This window comes from Barbus barbus, assembly GCF_936440315.1.
Source record: "Barbus barbus genome assembly, chromosome: 9".
NCBI lineage: Eukaryota > Metazoa > Chordata > Actinopteri > Cypriniformes > Cyprinidae > Barbus > Barbus barbus.
Genome location: NC_136737.1, coordinates 12,092,457 through 12,116,966, shown reverse-complemented (window position 1 = coordinate 12,116,966; position 24,510 = coordinate 12,092,457). Strand labels below are relative to the sequence as shown.

Here is a 24,510-nt window from a genome sequence, read left to right as displayed (position 1 = left end):
TAAAATGTATTTTAATTGAGCCATTATGGCTTTAAACTCATTGAAATCAGTCAAATTTATAGTCTCAACATAAAGCACCACTACAACAGATTATGCTTTTAATGAAGGAACCAGAAGGCCTTTCAGCCACAACAAAACCTGTTGTGGTTTCTGATGTTAGTGTTAAATGTTCATTTGCACTCTGAAATCGAAGACCAACAGAGCAGATCTGCTTTTATAAAAAGTAGAATGAAAACCAAATGTACTACATGAAATGGATAATTCTCTTTCAGTGTGAGAAAATTAAAGTTATATCCTTAAAGAGATCTTCTCAGAGATAATTTAATTTCCTTGAATTGTTATTAACATATGATATGCACTGATATGCAATCAGTGAGGTGTTGCTAAAGTGACAAATAGCCTTGTGTAATGTGGGAAGTACTAAGTTACATTAATACAAATTGTACCTCATAAAGGTTTCATAACTGATAAATAGCATATATGTGAAAACAAAACAAAGCCAAAAACAATATCTGGCATCATATTTTGTACATCAAGCATTAGCAGAAAATATATATGTTCCTTATGTGGCTTCGTCAACCCCTGCATTCAGCTTTCCGTCTGTGAAGCATTGTTGAGATTTGTTAGTTATTCTAGGTCTGTTTTGGTGAATGACATGAAAATTTGTCACTTTTAAGGTAGTGAAAGGCAGTGAACAATGATTTTTGAAAGTGAGCTCTGTGAAGCCTTCATTAGCATTAGCATATATATTTAGCATTATAAATAATGACTTGAGACACAAATTGTTGTATGAAACTGGTCTATGTAAATATAAAAAGTACACATTTGCTTTTAATTTATCCTTTTTTTCCCACTTGAGTTTGTTTCCACGGACTTGAAGCTAGATAATGAGCCACTTGTTGCGTTATTGCATCTAACCTACCCACAAACAACACTGGCACATTGCAATTTTTGTTTACAGGCTTTATTGGTAAATTTGATAGTATGTATTGGATTGTAAGTTACAATGAATGAAACCAATGGCAGTAAATGTAAAATTAAAGTATTAGTACCAGACTAAATATTTCCTGATAAGTTAATCACCCCCATATCATCCAAGATGTTCATGTCTTTCTTTCTTCAGGCGCAAAGAAATTAAGGTTTTTTGAGGAAAACATTCCAGGATTTTTTGGAAAAAAATTCTGGAATGTTTTCAACAAAAACCTCAATTTCTTTTCCACTTAAAGGGTTACTCCACCCCAAAATGAAAATTTAGTCATTAATTACTTACTCTCGTGACGTTCCAAACCCGTAAGATCTCAGTTCATCTTCGGAACACAAATAAAGTATTTGTGATTTTGCATATTTTTGATGCATCCTGAGAGCTCTCTAACCCTCCCATAGACAGCAATGGAATTAACACGATCAAGGTCCAGAAGCGTAGCAAGGAGCTCTGTAAAATAATCCATGTGACATCAGTGGTTCAACCGTAATTTTATAAAGCTACGAGAATAGTTTTTGTATGCAAAGAAAACAAAAATAACAACTTTATTCTACAATTCATCTCCTCCGGCTCACCGTAGCACCATTTTGGAGACTATCCACTGAACGCAAACAGCGTATGCTTGCTACGTTTCTGGACGTTGGTCGTGTTAATTCCTGTGTATGGAGGGTCAGAAAGCTCTCAGAATGCATCAAAAATAGTGCTGTCAAACGATTAATCATGATTAATCACATCAAAATAAAAGTTTTTGTTTACATAGTATATGTGTGTGTATTGTGTATATTTATTATGTATATATAAATACACACACATACAACATATATTTTGAAAATATTTACATGTATATTTATATTCATATAATTTGTCTTGTATAAATATATTTAATATATAAACGTTAAATATTTTTCTTATATATACACATGTATGTGTGTGTATATATACATGCATAATACATATACACAGTACACATACATACATTATATAAACAAAAACTTTTATTTTGGATGCGATTAATCGTGATTAATCGCTTGACAGCACTAATCAAAAATATCTTAATTTGTGTTCCGAAGATGAGGTCTTATGGGTTTGGAATGACATGAGGGTGAGTAATTAATGACAAAATTTTAATTTTGGGGTGGAGTAACCCTTTAAGAAACAAGGACTTGAACATCAGGAAATTTTTATTCTAAAAGTGAACTAATCCTTTAAAGAGGAATAGAGCACTGTATTGATGAGTTATTTTTGTAGGTCAGCCTGAAAGATATTATAACTCTGGTTCCATGGACAAAACCCAATAGTATTTTTCCATATGTTTTTGGAATATTGCAGAAAATATACTCTGCGACCGACAGAAGTGTATGATTCCTGTCACATTTTGTTCATAAATGAAGCCTAAATACAATCAGCAGAAACTCTGACAGAAGTAAAAAGCTAAACGTATAGGCCATAAAGAGACTACACCATGGTCGCATGATTTTCATAACTCATTAGTCTTTATTTAAAAGCATTTTTCTTTGTAGTCCAAGTTTGAATAGTTTTTAAGAGTGCAATTGTAAACACAATGTGGTTATCTGTATGAAAGCATCTGCTAAATGTCTAACTGTATTGAAAGAATTATTTGGAAATTATCCGTTTTGATCCTTTATTATAGTCCGGGTGGTCAGTGCAATTGTCTTTCTGCAATTGTTTTTGCAAGGGGAGTGTGTCAGATCCTGCCAGGCGTGACCTTTGATCTTTTTGCAACCATCCCAGATCAAACGTCCGTGGATTCCTGACAACTACAGACCGCCCGCCATTGAAGTCACCACCCAGTGGGTTCGGGACCCCTGTACTACTTACTCACACAATGTAATCAGATATGACCCGTTGTGTTTCCACTACCCCCCTCGGGCATGGCCCTCCATTATCATGTCCTTCGCCTCTCATAAATACATGGCAGGCCAAACTTAACTTACGCCCTTTGATCTGACCCATTTCTGGCAGTGTAGAGGTCAGGAGAGTAGTTTTATTTTCGTTATTTCTGCTCATTTTCCCATCACTCTCAAAGACGAGTGGAAATCTGTAGTTGGAAATCACCTCAGATCTACTGTGGTTTGTGTGGATTTTGCTCCTGCTTTCACAGAATGCAGCCAACATTGTGTAAAGGTCATGTAAATGCCTTGAACATTTTGTTTTATTACGGAAAGGGCAACAATTTAAGCATAACTTTACAGAAACCTAGATTTGTGCACATTACCTGATTTTCTTGCAACATGATTCAGTCAGGTAATTCAATTTCTTTATATTTTGATGCTAAAGCTAGACATTATTTTAAAACTCTGTCTTGTTTTGTCGGTTTTTATGAGACGATTTTTGCAGGTAAACACCATTATTGACATAGCTTATTCAGTATCTTTTAATGTTTTAACATTAAAACTGGACAATAATTTAAAAATCCCTTGTTTTGTTGGGTTTTCGTTTTTTTATAATGCAATGCTTCTTAGCTTAGCTTTTGAATTAGTTCGGAGTAGATCTGAATGGTGAATGGTTAGCTGCTGAAATAAAATATTTTTGAATTTCGGTTCAGGACATTTGAACACCTATGTAACAAATATGATGCAACGGGCAAGGGAAGGTTTTTCTTCATTGAATACGATTTTAAATTACAATACATGTATACATTTTATGGTTAATTTGTGGTTAGCTGTTTTAGGAACTATGTTGCATTATACAGCCTATTATTTTGTCACATTGGTTGGTTTTCGTCATATGGTGCGCTATGCCGTAGTAACTATTGTATACCAAAAACAAAATTGCCTTCAGTTTGTACTTTACATCAGCTATTTACCTACTAGTATGCAGTGTTTGTCTTAAGTTGTAGCTCAAATTTATGTGCAGTTGATTTGGTTTGGAAACACCTCCTCAGCCAAAGTGTTATTGAATAAACCACTTGTCATCAGTTATAAATCAGTGTGTTTTCCAAGTGGGTGTTAAAGTAGGCAAGAGATGTGGCTACATTGACCCTTCAAGATGTAAGTATTGTTTAGTAATCTTCTAGCAACCACCCATAACACGTTAACAATGTTCTAACAACCACTCCTGTTGCTGAGGTCTGTTTTTACTGAGATTTTGTGGTTTAAAATTTATTGTGCGTTCATAACTTTAAATGATTCATTGATTTGATTGATCTTCCTCTTGGTCAGAAACTTTGCACAGTAACTAGAACTCAAAAACAAATGTTCTTTCCAGCAGTACCTCCCTAAAATAAAAATAAAAAAACGAATTAATAACAGTCATTAGAGTTTAATAAAACAGTAATCCCATCTCAGAAAGAGGTCACCTCCCCAAACACCCCCAAGAAAGCAATTTATTCCCATTTGTCGAAGTACAGCGGGTGTTTTCCTCAGCGGGGGGCCGGGATGGGTCTCAGGAGGAGATGCTCTTGGCAGCTCCCGGGCTGAAGGGGGCTTCCACTTGGCGCACTTTCCGCAGCGGTCTGCCAGCAGTGCTGCTCGCCAGGCTACTGTCAAAACTCTAGCACTCCACTACTCCAAAGATAGCAGGCCCTTGCACTTTCTCCGCCAGTCTCCCTGGGTCAATTAACCTGCCTCATGCTGTGATCTGAAACAATGAGCCACTTTGGATGCATTCAGTGTTGGCCTGTGCAAACGTTGCCATAAACCAACAAATAAATAGGTTTTCCAAACATCATAACACTACATTTTTCCAAACCTCATATTTTAGCCTGTTAAAGATGCATAATGTGGATTATTGTTATAGTTAGGCCTTCTAGATGTTTCAGTTGTTTCATTAGTAATTACTTGTTAAAATATACTAAAACAGTGCTACATGAATTAACAAACATTAACAGGTCAATCTATCTATTCCATGTAAGATTTTGGTTGGCGCAAATAGCCTTGTGGGCAGCACGCCGACACATGACGTCGTTGCACTTCAGGCATCCCGAGTTGGAGTCCCATCTCACAAACCTTTACCGATCCCATCCCCTCTCTTTCTCTCTCGCTCCAACTTTGCTTACAATCTCATTAGTTTTCTGTTTAGAACTCATGAGATGAGCAAAGACAAATTTATTTTTAAACCATTAAAGACAGACCTACTGTGAGCTATTGATGCAGATTGATGTTAGATGCTTATGTTGAAGCCATCAGCCTGCATTATATAAAGACATTTTTAAAATAATCATTTTCAATAGTGGATTTCCTGTTGAAAAACTAAATTACCCATAATTCAACAGATATATATCCATCATATACACCAGCCAGAAAACTTTGAATGGCATAGTCGTACACTCAAAACACTCAAACTACTTAAACGTGTATGTATGTATTAATATTTCACAATAAGTTTATTTTAAACCTTTTTACATTTTTCTTTTTTAATTTGAATATGTCATTTGCAGTGGTTCATAGGATTGTAGCCCTTCCTTAGCCCTTCCTTAGTACACAGTCCTGTATCTTTTTGTCCAATTTTCAGAAACGTTTTTTGGTTCAAATCGAAGTTAAGAACTTAAGCCGTTAAAAAAACACTCTTGCGCTCTATTAAACATCAAATCTGTTCTAATTGACTGTTATTGTGTCACTTCACAGACAAGCAAATAATTTGCCGCTGGAAACTTCTGCAGCATCAAACCCATAATATTTATTGCATGGGAAGCTGAATCAGGGCTTAATTCTACAAACATCAATCAGAATTACTAAGCTTACTGACAGGATGTTTATGTTGCTTTATGAAAATCTTCAAAGCATGCAAAATAGGAATAACATTGATAACTGCCAAAATTTCTTACAATTTTCTCTTGTCGAACATTAAAACATGAGAAAAATGTCCCTTAGACTTAGAAACCCTAATACATAAGGTTTATTTTGAGTCTGCATTCATCACTTGGCACTCAGATCCTTGGGGTTCCCAGAATTCACTGTGGCCTCTGTGAGGACTGGAGCGTTCACACCTGTCAGAGCCAATACAGTAGCCTTTGCTTAGTTTCCTGCACTCAGTATAGAGCTATGCAGATGGGCATCTGCAGCATGACAAAATACAGTGCGCAGACTTCCAGGGTGGAAAATCGAGGGTGTTGGTGCTTTTGTGAGAGAATGAAAGGCAGCTTTGTGAAGACACTGTGATAGCAGTGCCTCCGTTATAAAGCTCTGTTGTATGTGAACAAAGTCCAGGCCAGCTTTAGATTTAAGTCTTTAGTACAGCACCTCCATCCCTCTCTGCTTCCAATCCATACGTTTAAATGGCGCACTAGCAGAACTGACATGCCTCACTGGAACAAGAGCTGTAATGGGCTCTTTGACCTCTAGAGGAACTCATTCGTAAACATCATCAGAAAAAAAATGTTCTTTGTGATGCATATTGGATACAACTTTAGCTGCATTCAGCTCGTAAAAAGCATATGAAAGGGGGGTGAATGTAAGTTCACATCAGGCTCATATTTGAACAAGAGATAAATTAGGTTGTTTTTTGATCAAATGCTGCTCTCCTCGGCGGGGAGTCTGGTCATTAGAAGGCCAGCGTGAGTCAAAGAGCGATGATCCAAGGGGGCTGCCCTCTCTCAGGCCAAGGGCTCCGCAGGAATGTGGAGGGAGGGGTGACTCACCCCTTCGCTCCAGGCCAAAAGATCCCACGGAGTGACATGAAAGACGAGGTTCTGGAAAAGATGTTGAGGACTATTAACTGTGTGCATTTATCAAATTTTTGGCCCGAATAGTTGTGGGGATAAAAACAAGTGAAAGCTGGATGATGTTTCAAGAGGATTTCAACTCAAGTTTTACGTCAAACTGTAAAACAAAACCATCTCTCCTGATGCAGGAGGCAAGAAAAGGTTGGAAGATTTCGGAAAACGGCCTGCCATGAGTTATAGAGCTGTTACTATTTTTATGGGCTTTTTAAGCCTTTAATTGGATTGCTAGAAGTGGGGAGGTGAAAGAAAGTGGCGGGACGGGTTTGGGAAAGGTAAGAATGGTGACAAATGGAGGATACAGCCAAGAAACATCCATGACAGGGGTGTCCAATCCTGCTTCTGGAGAGCCAGCATCTTGCAGATTTTAGCTCCAACATACTTTCTTTCATACTTAACTTTCGAGTGAGTCTGAAGTCCTTAATTAGCTAGTTTAGGCGTGTTTAATTGGGGTTGGAGCTAAACTCTGTAGGACAGTTTCCATAAAATTTTTGCGCAAAACTTTTGCAATATTTTATAAATGTCAATAAAAAAACTACTGCGAAATGATGCCTTTTCCATTAACTGATAGATAGTTAGATCCATCAGTTAATGGAATAGATAGTTTTCCCCAAATATTATGAATCTCTTTGGTAGGAGCATGTGAGCGACCCTGCAGGACCCTGCAAGATTATGTTCTATACAGTATGAATATGTGTAGTATCTGGATTTACAACATTTACCATGTTGTCATTGTCACGTGACCTACCAGCATCAGTTGAGTCACATCCTTGCCATTCATAAATCCTTTCCCATGGTCTCATGGGACAGTAAAGTGTCCATCGAATGTATACCTCAGAATGACACCAGGAGGAGTATATCATCTGAGTACTTTTTACATATGCTTTTATTTCTACTGTGAATTCGGACATGCTACTTTTGTCACACACTGCTTTTTGCCTGCTATATAGTAGGGAAGTGTACGATTTTGGATGCAGCCCACATCTCCAACATTTAAAAAAAAAAATAGTTAATTTGATTGAAGTCTGAATGGTGGTTCACACCAAGACGAATGTTTGGTGCAAAAAATATTTTAATTTAAATGGACACCTATTAATGTGACTCTTTAGCCCAACATGAATATTTGTATGCCGTCAAAGTGACTTAGTGTTATAATCTCTTGTCCAGCATACTGCTAACAAAGCTAGTGTTACAAAGAACTAAAAATTTAAATGGAAAAGTGATTAGACAGGTGCGTTTCAAGGAGTCCAAGATGTTATTGTCTGAGGGTTTTCTTTTAGACAAAACAGAATTATTGTTTACCAAACAGAAAGGTTAAACGTTTAGTCCTGACCTTTAATCTAATTTCTAATCTTTTGATTTCCCCTCTAATTATGTACAAACGAATCAACTACAGTCGAACACTTCACCTAAACAAGGAACGATCAAAGTAACCATTTTAAAACCAAACCCCACGTACACAGACTTCCTTTCAGCGGTAGCATACAGTAGCTGGATTATTGTAGACCTATTTTTACTTTTTCCAGCTATCCCATGTCTTTGCGCTAATGAAAGAGACTGTCTGTTCCATCCTGCTTTAAAGACATTCCTCAGACATTACCTTATTGAACCAACATGTGTGTTGAGTGGGTGTGGCCTGGGCACAGAGAAAAGGGCTAGTGTGTTTGCACAAATGGAAGTGTGAGGAGGCCATGCCCCAGACAGATGACATCTTCCATAGGATTCCTACAAGCCCAGGCTGTTTTCCGCAGCGTGTGTCGTACGTGCCCCACAGCTGCTTGGCTTTGAGGTTTAACTGCCATGACGAAAGACAGGTCTACATAGGATACGTGGACTAAATAGGTTGTAATTTGATGGAGAAAGTGGGTTTTTCCTATTAATTGGGACTTGTTAGTGGAAGAAAATGTGATCTGTTGATGACTGCTGCAACACGACGTTTTGTGCCACAATAGCTCAGTTCATCATTTACGCTGACATTTATTTAGTTTTATTTATTTAGGCAAAAATATCTGTCTGAAGATGATGTTACTATAGAGGAAAATTTGGTCGTACTAGTGGGACAGAAATCACGTTGGCCTACTAAATATGAAACATAATTTTACGTTTATTCATTTAGAAGAATTATTCAAATTGACTTTAAAATGAAGACTACAACAAGCAATTCTTCCTACTTTGTTTATAAGACTCTTCAGTGTTTACAGTATGGTTTACTGGGGGAAAGATACTGTTCAAAATAGCTTTAGTTGTTTTAAGCAAACGTGTACACTTGAGGTTTTGGTTTGTAAAACTGGACTTGGCTTGATGTAAATCCCACTATTCCTTAATATCATTACTAGGTTAATTTTCCTAGGTAAATTTACTAAAATCCAAACTCAAGTTTGAAATGAAAATGGGAAATGATTGGAAGTGAAGGGTAAAAAACAAACACAGGTATCTAAAGTAACCCCACTTGTAAACACACTGAATTTAATATAGGGAGTTTAGTGCATTTGCACAGATTCTTGTGGTTTCTCTATTGCTTAGTGTTGAGTGAAACCAGAGCAGTTTCAGCTTGAAGTCAATATCACTGCTTCAGTCAATATACAGCACACTGGATGTATTAGTTACAGAAGTGTTCTGCTTGAATATTTGTTAAATATTAGCTTATCCTTAGATTACACATGAAATAATACATCTTTGTTACATTATGTACAAGATTAAGCTTTATGTATTATTGATACAATCAAAAAAGTGCTAAGTAAAGGCTTAATATACATATTTTCCCATGAATATGTTGCATTATTATTAGCTTAAATTGATTGTGATTTACCCATTTGTAAGTCACTGGATGAATGCAGGTTTAGACTTTAGTGTAGTTTACTTTATCCAAGAAAAGCACATTAATAGATGCTTTCTTTCCTTGTTAACACCTAAAAACATTGTTTAAAGCTCTGAATGTTTGTAGTTGATCTCTACCAAAAAGCATTTACAGTCTCAACAACATGTGACATTCTTTGCCTTAAAAAAAAAGAAAAAAAAAGCAGTAATGGGGCTTGTCTTGGCTATGATTTTATCCCACATCAAACGGGATGTTTTTCTTTTTTACAGCCAGTGAGTAAATGGTTTGTAAACTCTGGCTGGAGATGCAGGGGAAAAAAAAAAACTGGTGGTGGTGTATATTAAAGAGCAGTTACGAGGGCCACAGGTGCTCTCTCTGGAAAATATTTACCCAAAAGACCCAAATGTTAGCTGAAGACTGAAATCCTAGATTTAACCGTTTTGCTCCTATAGTGTGTGGTGTCATCGGAGTTCCCCCAACACATCAGGATTTTTGATCGATTGAACCCAACATATGTACCCAGCATAAGCCCTGTCTATGAAACTGGGCCATAATGTTATAGGTTACATTGTGTCCAGTTATATGTTAGGTTAGTTTTTATGTTATGTTATGAGATGTATGTCAGGTTATACTGTTATTGTAGGTTGGATGTTAGGTTAGGTTAGGTTAGCTTATATGTGATAGGTTATATGTTAGGTTACATTACTGTACGGTTGGATGTTAGGTTATGTTACGTTAGGTTAGCTTATGTTATAGGTTAGGTTGCATGTTATGTTAGGTTACTGTAGGATGGATGTTAGGTTAAGTTAGCTTAGCTTATACTGTATGTTATAGGTTATATTTTAGATTAGGTTAGCTTATGTTATGTTGGGCTGCATGTTATGTCAGGTTATGTTATGTTACTGTAGGTGGATTTTAGGTTATGTTAGGTTAGCTTATGTTATGTTAGCTTATATGTTAAGTTATGTTATGTTACTGGAGGTTGGATGTTAGGTTAGGTTAGCTTATAGTTACTGTAGGTTGGATGTTAGATTGTTATATTGTGTTAGGTTATACCAACAGAACATGGCATAACATGACAACATGGCATTTCATAAAATTACTTATACTAGCGGAATAACCATGTAATATGTACCTAATTTGCTGTTAAATGTGTAAAATGTGCACAGTAACACTCATCAGAAAAGTCTTTAAATGTGTGCATGGCAACAAACTTCTGTTTTGCAATGTCCACAAGGCCTGAAGGAACTTAACTACTAACAGTTCTGGTTTAAAGCATAGGAGGTTATTACACTGCAAAGAAAACCAGCTTATTCAAAACATTCATTTACCTAATATATGATGGTTGTAAACCTTTTCAGCAGAGTCAAACATTATGAAGATTTCTGAGGCAACGATTTTATACAGGAACATCAAACACATAAATGCCAGTAAATTTGGCAGTCTTGAAGTCTCATAACTGTTGTGTTTTTGGTAAATAAAATTGAGAAAACGGCTGCATGAGATGCATGAATGTGAGCAGACAATGCACCCAGCCAGACTAAATCCCAGCTGCGTTTGAGATTTTGTGTCTAGCTTGGCCGTTTTCCAGTAACCTCTTGTGAACTCTTTTGTCACTGTTCTGTGACGAGTACAGGACTTGTCAGGGCATGAGGATTTTTTGATACACTACTGTAGCGTATGTGATAAACACGCCAGGTGACTGAACATAACAGTCGGATTTGAGGGGCCAAGTCACATTTTGGCTTCAGCTCAAAAATACAAAAATACCCCCTACTGTATATCCAATCAGGGTCTTTGCGATCCATTCGCAGCTGGGACACAAGGCTGTGTGGGTGTGTGTGGATGAGGGGGTGGTAGAAAGAAGACAAGAATGCTCTTTGGCCTTTCAGAGGTAACCAAGCATATCCTCTTAAGCCTCCAGCCTCCCTGCCTCATTCCCTGACATAAAAGACCAAACCTTGGCCGAATCGCAAAAGACAAGGAAAAAAAAAGACACAGATGATTCGGGATCATCTTTTCCACTGTGCAATGGTAAATGGTTGTATCTGGAGACATCAGAAGCTCCATAACATTGTCCTACACTCTTTAAAATAAAGGTTTCAGAGGGTGTTTTTTTGTAGCCATGCAAAAGAAAAAGATACTTTTAGGGAACCATTTTTACTTACTGTGAAGAATATTTCATTCTAAAGAACCTTTTCTACAATGTAAAGTTTTCATGGATGTTCTTCATGGTTCTATGGAGGTTCTTCATGTCTTTGCAAGCTTGTATAACTTTCTTCTCATGAACACAAAAGATATTTGTAATCCTGGACCACAAAACCAGTCTGAAGTCGCTGGGGTATATTTGTAGCAATATCCAACAATACATTGTATGGGTCAAAATTATAGATTTTTCTTTTATGCCAAAAATCATTAGGTTATTATGTAAAGATCATGTTCCATGAAGATATTTTGTAAATTTCCTACTGTAAATATATCAAAATTAAATTTTTGATTAGTAATATGCATTGCTAAGTACTTTATTTGGACAACTTTAAAGGCGATTTTCTCAATATTTTGATTTTTTTGCACCCTCAGATTCCAGATTTTCAGATAGTTGTATCTCGACCAAATATTGTCCTATCATAACAAACCATACATCAATGGAAAGTTTATTTATTCAGCTTTTAATATTAAAAAATGTTTAAGCTGCTCTTTTCCATACAACAAAAGCAAATCGTGACCAAAAGATGCTTCAAAAAGAATGATGAAGCACCGTCCAATGTGATGCATGGAACTTGTTTGCGTAAGTTTTTGTATTTAAGGATATTTTGTTGAAAATGAAAGCTTTGGTATTCAGTCGTAATGAATTCGTAATCTGTTTGGACCTGGAAGTCTTGATGCTGATAGCCGTCATGTGTTTTGTGATTTGTGGTGGGAAACTCCAGAAGATCCATGCGATTCTTGCCAATGTGTGTTTTTTTCTGCAAATCATCAACTTTGTCATCATTTTTGCAATGCGTAAGTTATTTCGTATAAACATAAAACAGAGTTATTTTCGTACAATATGTTGTTCCTAGGAGGGATTAAAGAATTTGATGTCAATCCAAGATCTGCAGAACAGATTAAGGTCTGCAATTCATAAAGGCTGAAAAATAACAGCTGACAGCTTCTGTGAACTTGTTTTGACTTTTTTTTCCTCCAGTGATAAAGCAGAATTCATTGAAATTATGATTTAAACTGTCTTTGGTTTATTTATTCAAATTTGTAATCCCTTTCAGAGGCCAATAGGAGCTTCCCTGCTGAAAAAACCAGTTCAGACCAGAAACAATTTCTATGCTTGTCCAAATTGGCTATACTATATTCTTCAACATAATTGTTTTTTCCAACAATTTCTATTATTTCTGATAATGATTTGTTTAAAGATGGTATTACACACATGGTCTGGTAAATTTTTTTTACATACAATTGCATTTATGAGACTTTAACTCGCAATTACAACTTTATTTGACATACTTGCAATGTAATTTCTCAATATTTGGGCTGTAAAACTAAAAAATGTGTTAAGAGAGGGCCTCCAAAGTTCTTTTTTCAAGTGTTTCTGTTTTGTTTCTCTTCAAAAAAGCTCGGGCAATTGGACAAAGCTGCATCTGCTGCTCATACGTATTTCAAGGCCAACCCTGAGCATGTGGAGATGGGAGAGGACCTGGAGCAGTACAAAGCCCAGAAAGGTGTAAAAGAGGAAGACTTTATTGACCGGGAATCCCGCCCACACCAGGTGAGTGACTGCCGACCCCAATTACGGCACAGTGTAATGCTTCTTGAACCTTCACGAACACCCTACAAAGCCAGAACACCAAGTTCAGCATCACGAAGTGCGTCTTTCTATTTACAGAAAGCCTTCTTTGCTGGTGTGAAGCTCTACAACAAAGGCAACTATGAAGAGTCTGTGACGCTCTTTGAAGATGCTCTGACTGAGTATTACCATGCCGATGTGGAGTGTCGGGCCCTCTGTGAAGGGCCACAGCACTTCGAGGAGCAGAAACATGTCTTGTACAAATACAACCTCTACGAGCTAATCTCAGGTACAGATGATTTTGTACTCAGAGCTTTCCTGCTTCCTCCTAATGTGTTAAAGCTATTATCTGTGGTCTTGAGAATGGTCTGGGAATTTTCCGTTCTCAAGTGGTTCTATGGGACTTTCTATTGTGGATATCATGTTTATGAGCTATTTGTGTTTCCAGAAATGGAGATCTTCCCGTTCTATGACCTCTATGTAAGTAATTTCTGAGTAGGCAAGAGACACAAATGTTTGACCTAAGTTTGAAGTACAATCTGTTATTGTTGTGTCTTGACAGGCAGTTCGTGGTAGTACAACAATGAACAGCTTCAAAGTGTGATATACGGCTGCCGTATGCAGTGTTTTGAACATAAAACTTACAATTTGAAAAGCTTCTTTGGATCAAAGCTGAATCCACTTTTATGATTTATTAATTATCAATAATAAATCTGCTCGTTTTAACTTCGGCCTGTGAAGTTGCATGGGGAAAACAAGCTCATGTCTGTTAAGCATTCATAACATGAGCCATGTTTTGTCTGGATTGCATTCCTGCTTATAACCAGACTAATGTTTGAAATTCAGCAGGCCACACGCAGTCCAACTGACCTTTTAAAAAAGATAACCATTTAATGCTAATATATATTTAATGTGTTTAGTTTTATTTTAATGTTTAGTTTTTCAGCGTTTATTATACACATATGTGATCACACATCAAATGAATTCTATTTTAATCTGGCAAGTATGTTGCTTGGTGATCACAAACAGTCAACATTAAGGGATAATTGTAAGGTCTGTTTTGGCTTTTGTTTCTTGTTTTCATGTCTTTTTTATTTTGAAGTTAGTTACAGTTCCTGTTTGTTTCATGCTTCCCTTGCCCTCGTGTCATGTTCTGATTGGTTCCTCTGTTCAATGTGGCATGTTTTGGTTGTCCTAGTCATGTGTCTTGTTTCCCATTGGTTTGTTCATGTCATGTGGTCCTCTTTGTTATAAGTAGCCATGTCCTTGCCTTTAGTTCTTGTCGTGTATTAATGTTGTAACCTGCTGTCGGTGAGTTTAGTCTGTTCATGCCATGCCAAATCTTTTTCATGTCAAGTCTGTTTCATGTCAAGTCAAGTCTTCGTCTGTTTGGATTATGTTTGGATTTTGGATTTCTTGTTTGTAAATAAACTGCACTTGGGTTCATCACTACGCTCGCCTTCAGTGGAATCTTTACAGAATACACGACCAGCACCATGAACCCAGCAGTATCTCTCCTTCACCTTCGACAAGTTAACCAGGCCATAGAGGAGTATGTTGAGAAGTTTTGTGAACTTTGTAACCAGGTCGATTTTAATGATGTGGCCCTTAAGGATCTGTTTTGGGTGGGTTTGAATGAACCCATTCGTTTACGGCTACCTGGAGGGAAAATAAACTGGTCTCTGGAACAATACATTGATCATGCTCTGCTGTTGTGCGGCTCATCATATACTGTGGGTTTTGTGGATGAGGAGCCCCACAATTTTGCAGTACCTTCCACGCCAGAGCATTTTCACATCCCGACCTTCATGTCAGGAGTTGTTCATGTCACGCCTGCCAAGCCACAGCCTGCTCACGTAATGCCTGCCAAGCCAGAGTCTGCTCACATCACGCCCGTCAAGACAGAGTCTACAGGGCCTGCTCACGTCATGTCTGCTACACTAAAGCCTGCTAACGTTATGCCTACTACTCCAGGACCTACTCACATGCCAGTTAAGTCAAAGTTTATTGTGATCAGGTCACAGCCTGATCACATCATGTCTGCCAATCCAGAGTCTGCCCAGTTCATGTCTGCTACCCCAGGACCTGCTCATGTCTTGCTGGCTACTCAAGAGATTCTTAACAACATGGTTGCCATTCAAGAGCTCCTTTGTAAGATGGCTGCCACTCAAGAGATTCTTCGGCAAATGGCCGCTGTTCTAGAGTCTCATCATGTCTCAGCTGATCTTCCTGAGTCTCATAACATGGCCGCCATTTCAGAGTTTGCTCACGTCATGCCTGCCAAGCCAGAGTCTGCTCACGTCATGCCTGCCAAGTCAAGAGTCTGCTCACATCACGCCTGTCAAGACAGAGTCTACAGGGCCTGCTCACATCATGGCCGCCATTCCTGAGCCTCATCGCAAGATGGCCGCCACGCATGATTCCCCGGCCAAGATGGCCGCCACGTCTGATTCCCCAGCCAAGATGGTCGCCACGCCTGAGCCTTGCCAAGTCACTGCTGTCGCCAAGATTTCTCCAAGGGATTTTTTTTGGGGGGGGCTATAATACTGCAATACGGCAATCCTGCGGATGCGGAGCTTGGGCCAAGACAAAGAAAACTGATAGCTTGCGTGATGGACTTCCTCTGTTGTCGGTGAGATCTGCAGGCATTCCGGTGGCATCAGCGCTCTCAAGCCCCGCTATCTTAGAGGTCCTGCCACCCTCTGATGCCCTTCCTGTAATGGCGGTTGCCATTTTGTGCGTGTGGGCTGCACACTGCAGTCCTGAGGCATCTCCTGTCCACGAGTCTGCTCCAGAGGCCTCTTCGGTCCATGATTCTCCGCCAGTGCCTCTAGAGGAGGTGGCGTCCGCTGCAGAGCCTCCAGAGGAGGTGGCGTCCGCTGCAGAAACTCCAGAGGAGGCGGCGTCCACTGCAGAACCCCCAGAGGTAGCGGCTTCCACTGCAGAACCTCCTGAGGTGGTGGCGCCCACTCATGTACTCACGGTCTGTCCTGTCACGACCATGGAGGCCATTCCTGAACTCACGGTCTGTCCTGTCACGACCATGGAGGCCGGTCCTGAACTCACGGTCCGTCCTGTCACGACCACGGAGGCCGTTCCTGAACTCACGGTCTGTCCTGTCACGACCATGGAGGCCATTCCTGAACTCACGGTCTGTCCTGTCATGGCCACGGAGGCCGTTCCTGAACTCACGGTCTGTCCTGTCACGACCATGGATGCCGGTCCTGAACTCACGGTCTGTCCTGTCACAACCATGGAGGCCGTTCCTGAACTCACGGTCTGTCCTGTCATGGCCACGGAGGCCGTTCCTGAACTCACGGTCTGTCCTGTCACAGCCATGGAGGCCGTTCCTGATCTCACGGTCTGTCCTGTCACAACCATTGAGGCCGTTCCTGAACTCACGGTCTGTCCTGTCATGGCCACGAAGGCCGTTCCTGAACTCACGGTCTGTCCTGTCATGGCCACGGAGGCCGTTCCTGAACTCACGGTCTGTCCTGTCACAGCCATGGAGGCCGTTCCTGATCTCACGGTCTGTCCTGTCACAACCATGGAGGCCGTTCCTGAACTCACGGTCTGACCTGTCACGACCATGGAGGCAGGTCCTGAACTCACGGTCTGTCCTGTCACGACCATGGAGGCAGGTCCTGAACTCACGGTCTGTCCTGTCACGACCATGGAGGCAGGTCCTGAACTCACGGTCTGTCCTGTCACGACCATGGAGGCAGGTCCTGAACTCACGGTCTGTCCTGTCACGACCATGGAGGCAGGTCCTGAACTCACGGTCTGTCCTGTCATGGCCACAGAGTCTGTTCCTGAATTCACGGTTTGTCCTGTCATGGCCACGGGACATTTAAGTAATTTTTATAAATGTGCCTTAGAAAAAACATTACTGGTGTCCATCTTGAGACAAAACAAAGGCACTGATATATTTTAAGATCAGTCAGTGCAAGTTTCCTCCAGTTGAAACAGCTCAAAATTACATTTTCGTCTGGGACTAGGTTTAAGCCTTGTCTGTGAAAAGGGGGGGTAATATGTTTTACAACAGCTTGAGTCTGTATGTGGCTATTTACAATTAACTTTATATGTTTATTGTGCACATTCTTTATCAGCACTGTTGTATATATAAATACACTGTACATATACATTTATAAAAGCACAACCTTTGGCCATTATGAACCTTACAAGAGAATAAATTCAGTGAAGAGGTAATTAATGCAATTTCTAAAATCAGGGATTCAGTTTCTTCAAGTGGGGCCTTCTGCAATTAGTGGAATAGATGACAGGCAGTGTGTGATATGTCAATATTATCACAGCCTGCTCTTTAATCATATGGTTCCTGTAAGCAATTTTAGGATAGTATATAAAGTTCGCACTTCAGAAGTTTTGTAGAGGAAATCATGGCTGCACTACAGCGAGTTTTCCAGTTGAGAGTGAGGCAAAGAGAAAGGCAAAGACAGAGACGACCACGGAGCACGCTATTTACTATAAATGCCTTCATCCGGCAGCATCAAAATCCTCTGAAAATGCTTGATGATATGGCTGTCATTGTCTGCCATGAGGATCCATTGAGGCTAATTTAGTTCTCCCAAATAGAGTTTCTTGAACTAAAACTGTTCCTAGTTCCTGCTCTGCGAACACGCAAAAAAAAGTGGGTAATTCCACCAATACTGTAGCTCTAGGAACTATGAAAAGGTTCCTCCAGTCCGAAAGCCCCTAATAAAGAACCTTATTTTTTAAGAATGTAACATCCATGGAATCTTTCCATTACACAAAAGATTTTATAGTGGAGTGGAAGAAGTTTCTTTAGAGTATTAAATGGTCTTCACAATAAGAAAAATAATTCTCTTAAGACCTATTCACTGAAAGGTTCTCTGAGGAACCAAAATGGTTCTTCTATAGCATCACTGCAAAACACCTATTTTTGAACCTTTGTTTTAATGAATGAATGAATGTGATGGTTTTGTTCAAATTCAAACATTTGTTTGTGTTTAACTTTTTCTGGTAACTGGTTCAAGATGGAGAATACGAACTGGCTAGTGGCCCCAAGCTATTTTGAACTTGAGACCCCTCCTCTAAATCATGTTGAACTTTGTCTTCCAGATCATTACACACAGGTTCTTCACTGTCAGCACGAGTGTGTCCGAGACTTGGCTACGCGCCCCGGTCGCCTGTCGCCCGTGGAAAACTACCTGCCACTGCATTATGACTACCTGCAATTTGCATATTTCCAAGGTAAACCTCCATAAATGACAAAACTAGCTTGAATAAATGTTCTCTCCTTCACAGTCTTGAAGTAAAAGTCTTTGGCCTTGATTTTGTATCTGACCCCAGTTCTCTTCTTGGATCTTGGACTCAGGATAGAAGAAATTGGCTACAACACAACTTGCATCAGACAAAATGTAGAATTAGTCTGTATTGGAAAGAAAATATCAGCGGTAATTACTATCAGATTAAAAGCATCTTGAAAATAATTTTGAAATGACAAAACCTCATTAATCGTGAAATTACTCGCTATAAAGGAGAGGGAGAGACTGATATATATATTTCAAACTTGATTGATTTCTTCTTGAAAATGTCAAAGCTTAACTTTTCCTTCCACCCCAAGAAAAACAGCTTTGATATGAGAAATTTTAGTATTACTGCTTATTGTTCATGAAATGGCAAGTCATTCAGGTTTGTGTGCGAGTGCCGTCTCTGTAGTAAGTCTCAGAGCCGTGTGTTTCCACTCGCTCACTCCTGTGGTGTTTGTTCCATTGTGGTCACTGGCCTGGAATGCAAATGTTTTCGAGCATGTGGGTCTCCATAAGGAAATAAACGTGACTGTGGGAAAAGATGACTCCAAAAAATCAGACAGCCACACAGGATGAATAATCTCCCAAGATGAGCCAAGAAACAGAGCCCTCGTGGTTTCATCAACACTGAATAGCTGTTTCTTTTCTCTATGTGTTCAGCTGGGAGGAATGAAGAGGCATTGGAGTGCGGGTTGACCTACCTGTTGTTCCACGAAGGCGAAGAGTTCATGTCTGAGAATGTGGAGTATTACAGGGAGGTGCTGGGACATGATGGCCAGCCTCGTAAGGTGAGACATAACAGTGCAAGATGCAGAAAACTTAAAAGAAGAAATGAAGTCACAGAGCGGAGCCCTGCAGACCTACATGACTCTGTAAAGGTTTACTTTACTTTACTTACTTTACTTTTGTCATTTAGCAGACGCTTTTGTCCAAAGCGACTTACAAATAAGAAAAAGTAACTAAAACTAAAAAGTTACAACTCTATAAATACTATCTACCCACATATTTAAGAAAATAAAGAAATAAAATAAAATTAACACATGCATATAACAACAACATTTCAATAATAAACATATCAATGAAAAAATTAAATAAAAAGCTACTACTATCCCTTGCCGGTGTCCCTGCCCGGTGGAGTCGCACGGTAGAGTCGATGGTCTTTACACTCTTTACTTTTTTACTTTTGTCATTTAGCAGACGCTTTTGTCCAAAGCGACTTACAAATAAGAAAAAGTAACTAAAACTAAAAAGTTACAGCTCTATAAATACTATCTACCCACATATTTAAGAAAATAAAGAAATTAAATAAAATTAACACATGCATATAACAACAACATTTCAATAATAAACATATCAATGAAAAAAAAAGGTTTATAAGTGGTTTATTAAAGGTTAATAAGTGTCTTTAAAATATCAGATAATTAGACCCTTTAATGGCAAGCCAAGGTTAGTTCAGGTTGTAAATTGTCACGTGGTGCCTAAAAGTATATTCATGAATGAGTAATTCATGTTTGTGTTCAGTTACTGTGTTGTGTTGAATTATTTTTAACTGAAATAAAGAGTAAAAAAAATGTGTAAAAATGTTTTTGAAAATTATGATTAAGATGTGTATGTTCAGCAAATCAGTGCCAGTGAGTAGTGAGTGTCAATCAGTGGGATACTATTGTAGTTTTAATTTTAAGTAAAGTTTTAGCCATTTTGTTGTGTATTTTGCATGGAAGCTTGTTTCTGCCACTGAAAATTTTTTAAAAAGTAATTGCAACTTTTTTCTCACAATTTCATTTTTTTTCCCTCAGTATTGCATGATATGAACTTGCATTTGTGAATTATAAAGTATGAATTGTGATTTAAAACATTTTATTTCAAGTAACAAACTTTTATGTGTATTTAGTTTTAGTTAACTATAATAACCCTGACACTCACATGTATTCAAAAAAAAAATAAAAAAAAATTCTTGGTTGCTGTCACGGTGCACACTGTGGGGAGGAACGAGGCACACAGAGATGAGGATAAACTCAAATGAACAGTCTTTAATTTCAACAAGGCAGGGCAAGACACACAAGAACACTGGGAGTAACAAGTAGACCAGATAACACTAACTAAACAGACAGGAACTTAAATACACAGGTTAATTACAGATCATAACTAAAACACAGCTGAGACTAATAAACTAATAATCATACTAAACGAGGACAGGAAACTAACCAAATAAGGACACAAGAGGGCGGGAAACACAAGACACACAACACAAGGCTGACAGTTGCACCACATAACATTTTTTAAATTAAGACAATAATAATCTGCTTTACTCAGATGTACATCACATGCAAGAAAAAAAAATCTTCCTTTACATCACAACATAATTCTTGAAAATGATTTAATGTTTTTTAAAACTGTATGAATACAAAGAGTTAATTTCTAAGAAAATGGCACATTTTTATAAATAATTTTTCCTTTTCTTTCTCTCAGACATTCTTATTTCATTGAACCAGTTGCCATTTGACAGTCATGATAGTGAAATTTGCTTGGTACTTACGAGCCATTGACCAACTTTATAGAGACATTTATTGTTCTCAATCTCAAGGTCTCAGGAGATAGACCCAATTTACAAATGTTCCCTGTTGATGCTTGTCTTTAAAGTAACTTACTGTACACTAGCAATAGTCTCCATTGAGCAAGTTCAAGTTCATAATGTTGATAGTTCTTGGGTCACCACTTGCAACATTTCGACAGATCCAGATCTTTCCAGTCCATATCCATTACGAAATCCCTATAGTAGACTTATTCCCCAAGTGCAGAATTTGGCAGGATGCCAGTGTACATAAATACACTGGAATAATCATGTGTTTAGTGGGTTTGGATTTTGAGATTTACAGTAGTGACTGCACGCACTCTTGAACCATCCCAAAGAGTCTTTCGCTGGAAAGCCTGGAAGCTATTAGCACAGTAAAAGCCACATGAGTTTGATAAGTCAAGAGCCAGAGGGCTTGAATATGTTTTTCACTGCAAGATCCTTCAGTTCTTAGCTCATAACAACCAAGTGCATTCTTTTCCACCCCATTGCAGAGTGTTTCCATCTATCTGGCTTGCTGCCACATCTGATTGCCCAATTTCTAGTTCCTCTGGGACCTTGTTAACCTACTGCTGAGATACTGTGCTGACAGCATAGTCTTCTCAAACAGGGAGCAGAGTAAAAAAGTTTCACCTAAACACCGCAAAGCTCCCCGAAACTATTTGCGAACTGTTTGCATTCGAAGAACACGAAGCCGCACATGCTACCAGTGTAACTCTTCCCCCAAAAGGGCACCAAGGCTGCCATTTCATGTGGTCTCGACCACACTTAGAAGCAGCAGACTATGCTCCAGTTATAATAATTTGCTTTAAATGAGTGCCAGAGACCACTAATAAAAATTCCTGGAGAAAGCCAAGAGAAATTGCGCAGGTTGTGGAACGGGTTTGATTTTAGACTGAGACTACGTCATGCATCCCTAAGGTCACTTTTTATTTTGTCAGGTCATAGACAAGATGTTTTAGGAGGCCATAATCTATAACTTATTCCATGTAGGAAATATAATCAGTCTCACTATGTTTTTTTATGCCTCAGGAAGCTGAACAGTATCTTAGGCGGCACAAACAGGAGTTAGACCTGCTCCTCATCGGCAGCAGTAATCTTGGAGTGCCCTATATTGAAGGGGTAAGTTCACAAAACAAGCCTGAAATATAATTGTCTGTAAGTCTGTAATTTTTTTTCTTTCTATGCCTTTTTAAGAAGGCTTTTGATCTAGTTGATCATTACCTATTATTAGATAAGATGTACGCAGTTATTTTTTTCTCAAAATTCTTTATTGTTGTTTAATTATTATTTACATAAAATAAGGTGTGGTTATCCAAGACAAACAATATGATTGATTGATTGATTTATTCAAGAAAGAGGTGTACCACAGGGCTCAATATTGGGCCCTCCTCTTTTTTTCCATTTTTATCAGTGATCTTCCCTTCGTTCTTTTGCACTCTTTTGTTCAGCTTTATGCTGACAATACTGTCATTTGTATTTCAAATCCCCACTTAACTCAAATTCAAAATATACTCCAATCAGATTTTAGTGCTTTGCAAGAATGGCTGCATTCTAATAATTTACTACTTAATAAAGATAAATCTCATACTATGATTTTTGGTACAAAGCATACATTTAAACGAAAATCTAATAATCTAACAATAATGTGAAATGAAGGCACATATTTGCATCAAATTAAATACCTGGGCTTATGACTGGATCCTAAACTTTCTTTTAAACCTCATATTGAATATATACTTAGTAATATGAATTTCGGAACCAGTGTATTGTATTAGTCTTAAAATTGTTTTACTTTTAACTTTTGTTTTTTTTTTTGGGGGGGGGGGGGGGGCTTGCTTTGCAACTTATATTACAGTTTTTGGACTATGCTGATGTAGTTTATCAGACTACAACTAAAACTAATCTTTTGCCTCTTACTACAGCCTATGATAAATTATGTAGATTTGTCATTGGATGTTCATTTGATACACACCATTGTATTATGTATGATTTACTTAAATGGTCTCCACTCAATATTAGAAGGCATATACACTGGTTTGCAATAATACATTTTAATTATCCTAAGTATTTGCATCAGTATTTGATATTCTATTCTTCTTTATATAGCCTAAATTAAAACATTCAGCACATATTTTTCCCCTTACTCCTTTAGTTAAGAACGTTTTCGGGGGAAAAAAGCATTTAGGTATAAGGCTCCTGCAGATTGGAATAATCTACCTTTAAATGTATGATCTTTGACATTTTATGTTTAAAAGTGGTTTGTTTTCTTGTTTTTAAACTTCTTGCAATTGCTTTAGATGATATCTATGTTTATATTAATTTAGGGTTTGCTTTGTAAATGTACGAGGAATCAAATATCATAAAATAGTTCAAATGTACCATGTAGACACTAGGAATGAGTCATAACATGAACTTGGAAATGTTTCAGTCTTATAACAGCTGTGACAGGGAACAGGTGCTCCTGTAATATTTGAGATTAAACAACCAGCCAACATTGCCCCCTTGTGGTGGGATCATCAAACAAGGCCAAATATCATAAAGGCATAGCTCTTCATAACTATAGAGTTTTTAATGTACACTTCTAATTGTTGTTTCTCCTCAGCACTACTGGAGCAGTTCGGGCGGTAGAGAAGATGTTAACAGGTAGGCACTTTCATTAATATAATAAAGCATAATAATAATGTTCAGACCTTATGTTTTGAATGTGTCTCTTTAGGATTCCTTCTGGTACCGATGGCTGGATGGACTATGTGCCAATATCAGCAAAGAGAAATGTTACAATGTCTGTGTTACAAGAGCTGCGAGAAGGTGATATACTGTTTCTGACTTTTAAATAACCTTAAAATATTGTAATAGACAAGATACCATACAGATAACTTGAACAAAATGCAAGAGGGACCAAAATAGGTGAAAAGTTACATTTGTAATCCACCCAAATATGAAAATCCTGTCATTATTTGTTTTATGAAGCTCTTTTCCATACCATGCCACATCATAGAGATGCTAACAAAACTGAATACTGTAGAAACTGTGTTCAGCACATTAGTTATATTTCCATTAATATTTCAATGTTTTACCCTTTGTATTGGATATTAAATGTAAATTTGTGGTTGTGTACGTGTGTATGTGCGTATAGGAGGTCCGTTGCTGTATGAGAATGTACGACTTGTACAAAACTCTGACATCCTGAATGGAAGTCAGAGGGTGCTTTTGGATGATGTCATCAGTGAGGACGAGTGCTCTGAGCTCAAACATCTGGCACACGTGAGAGTCTAACTTCTGTTATGCCATTAGTATAAAACTAATCAGTTCATGTTATATAGAATTGTATCTCATTTTGTGCCAGATAACTTTACAGTTAAGTACTTTGACTGATTGGGTTGCTA

The 24,510-nt window shown here is 38.2% G+C and overlaps 1 protein-coding gene across 1 annotated transcript in view; it reads left to right on the top strand.

Moving 5' to 3' along the window:
• Nucleotides 1-24,510, top strand: part of LOC306874721 (prolyl 3-hydroxylase 2-like) — a 46,598-nt gene that overhangs the window by 14,784 nt on the left and 7,304 nt on the right. Inside the window, exons 2-9 of the mRNA XM_079424935.1 lie at nt 13,088-13,240; nt 13,358-13,547; nt 18,359-18,490; nt 19,210-19,337; nt 22,154-22,243; nt 23,727-23,767; nt 23,841-23,932; nt 24,261-24,388. Coding sequence (XP_079281061.1) covers nt 13,088-13,240; nt 13,358-13,547; nt 18,359-18,490; nt 19,210-19,337; nt 22,154-22,243; nt 23,727-23,767; nt 23,841-23,932; nt 24,261-24,388 — 954 coding nt within the window. The remainder of the gene's footprint in view (nt 1-13,087; nt 13,241-13,357; nt 13,548-18,358; nt 18,491-19,209; nt 19,338-22,153; nt 22,244-23,726; nt 23,768-23,840; nt 23,933-24,260; nt 24,389-24,510) is intronic.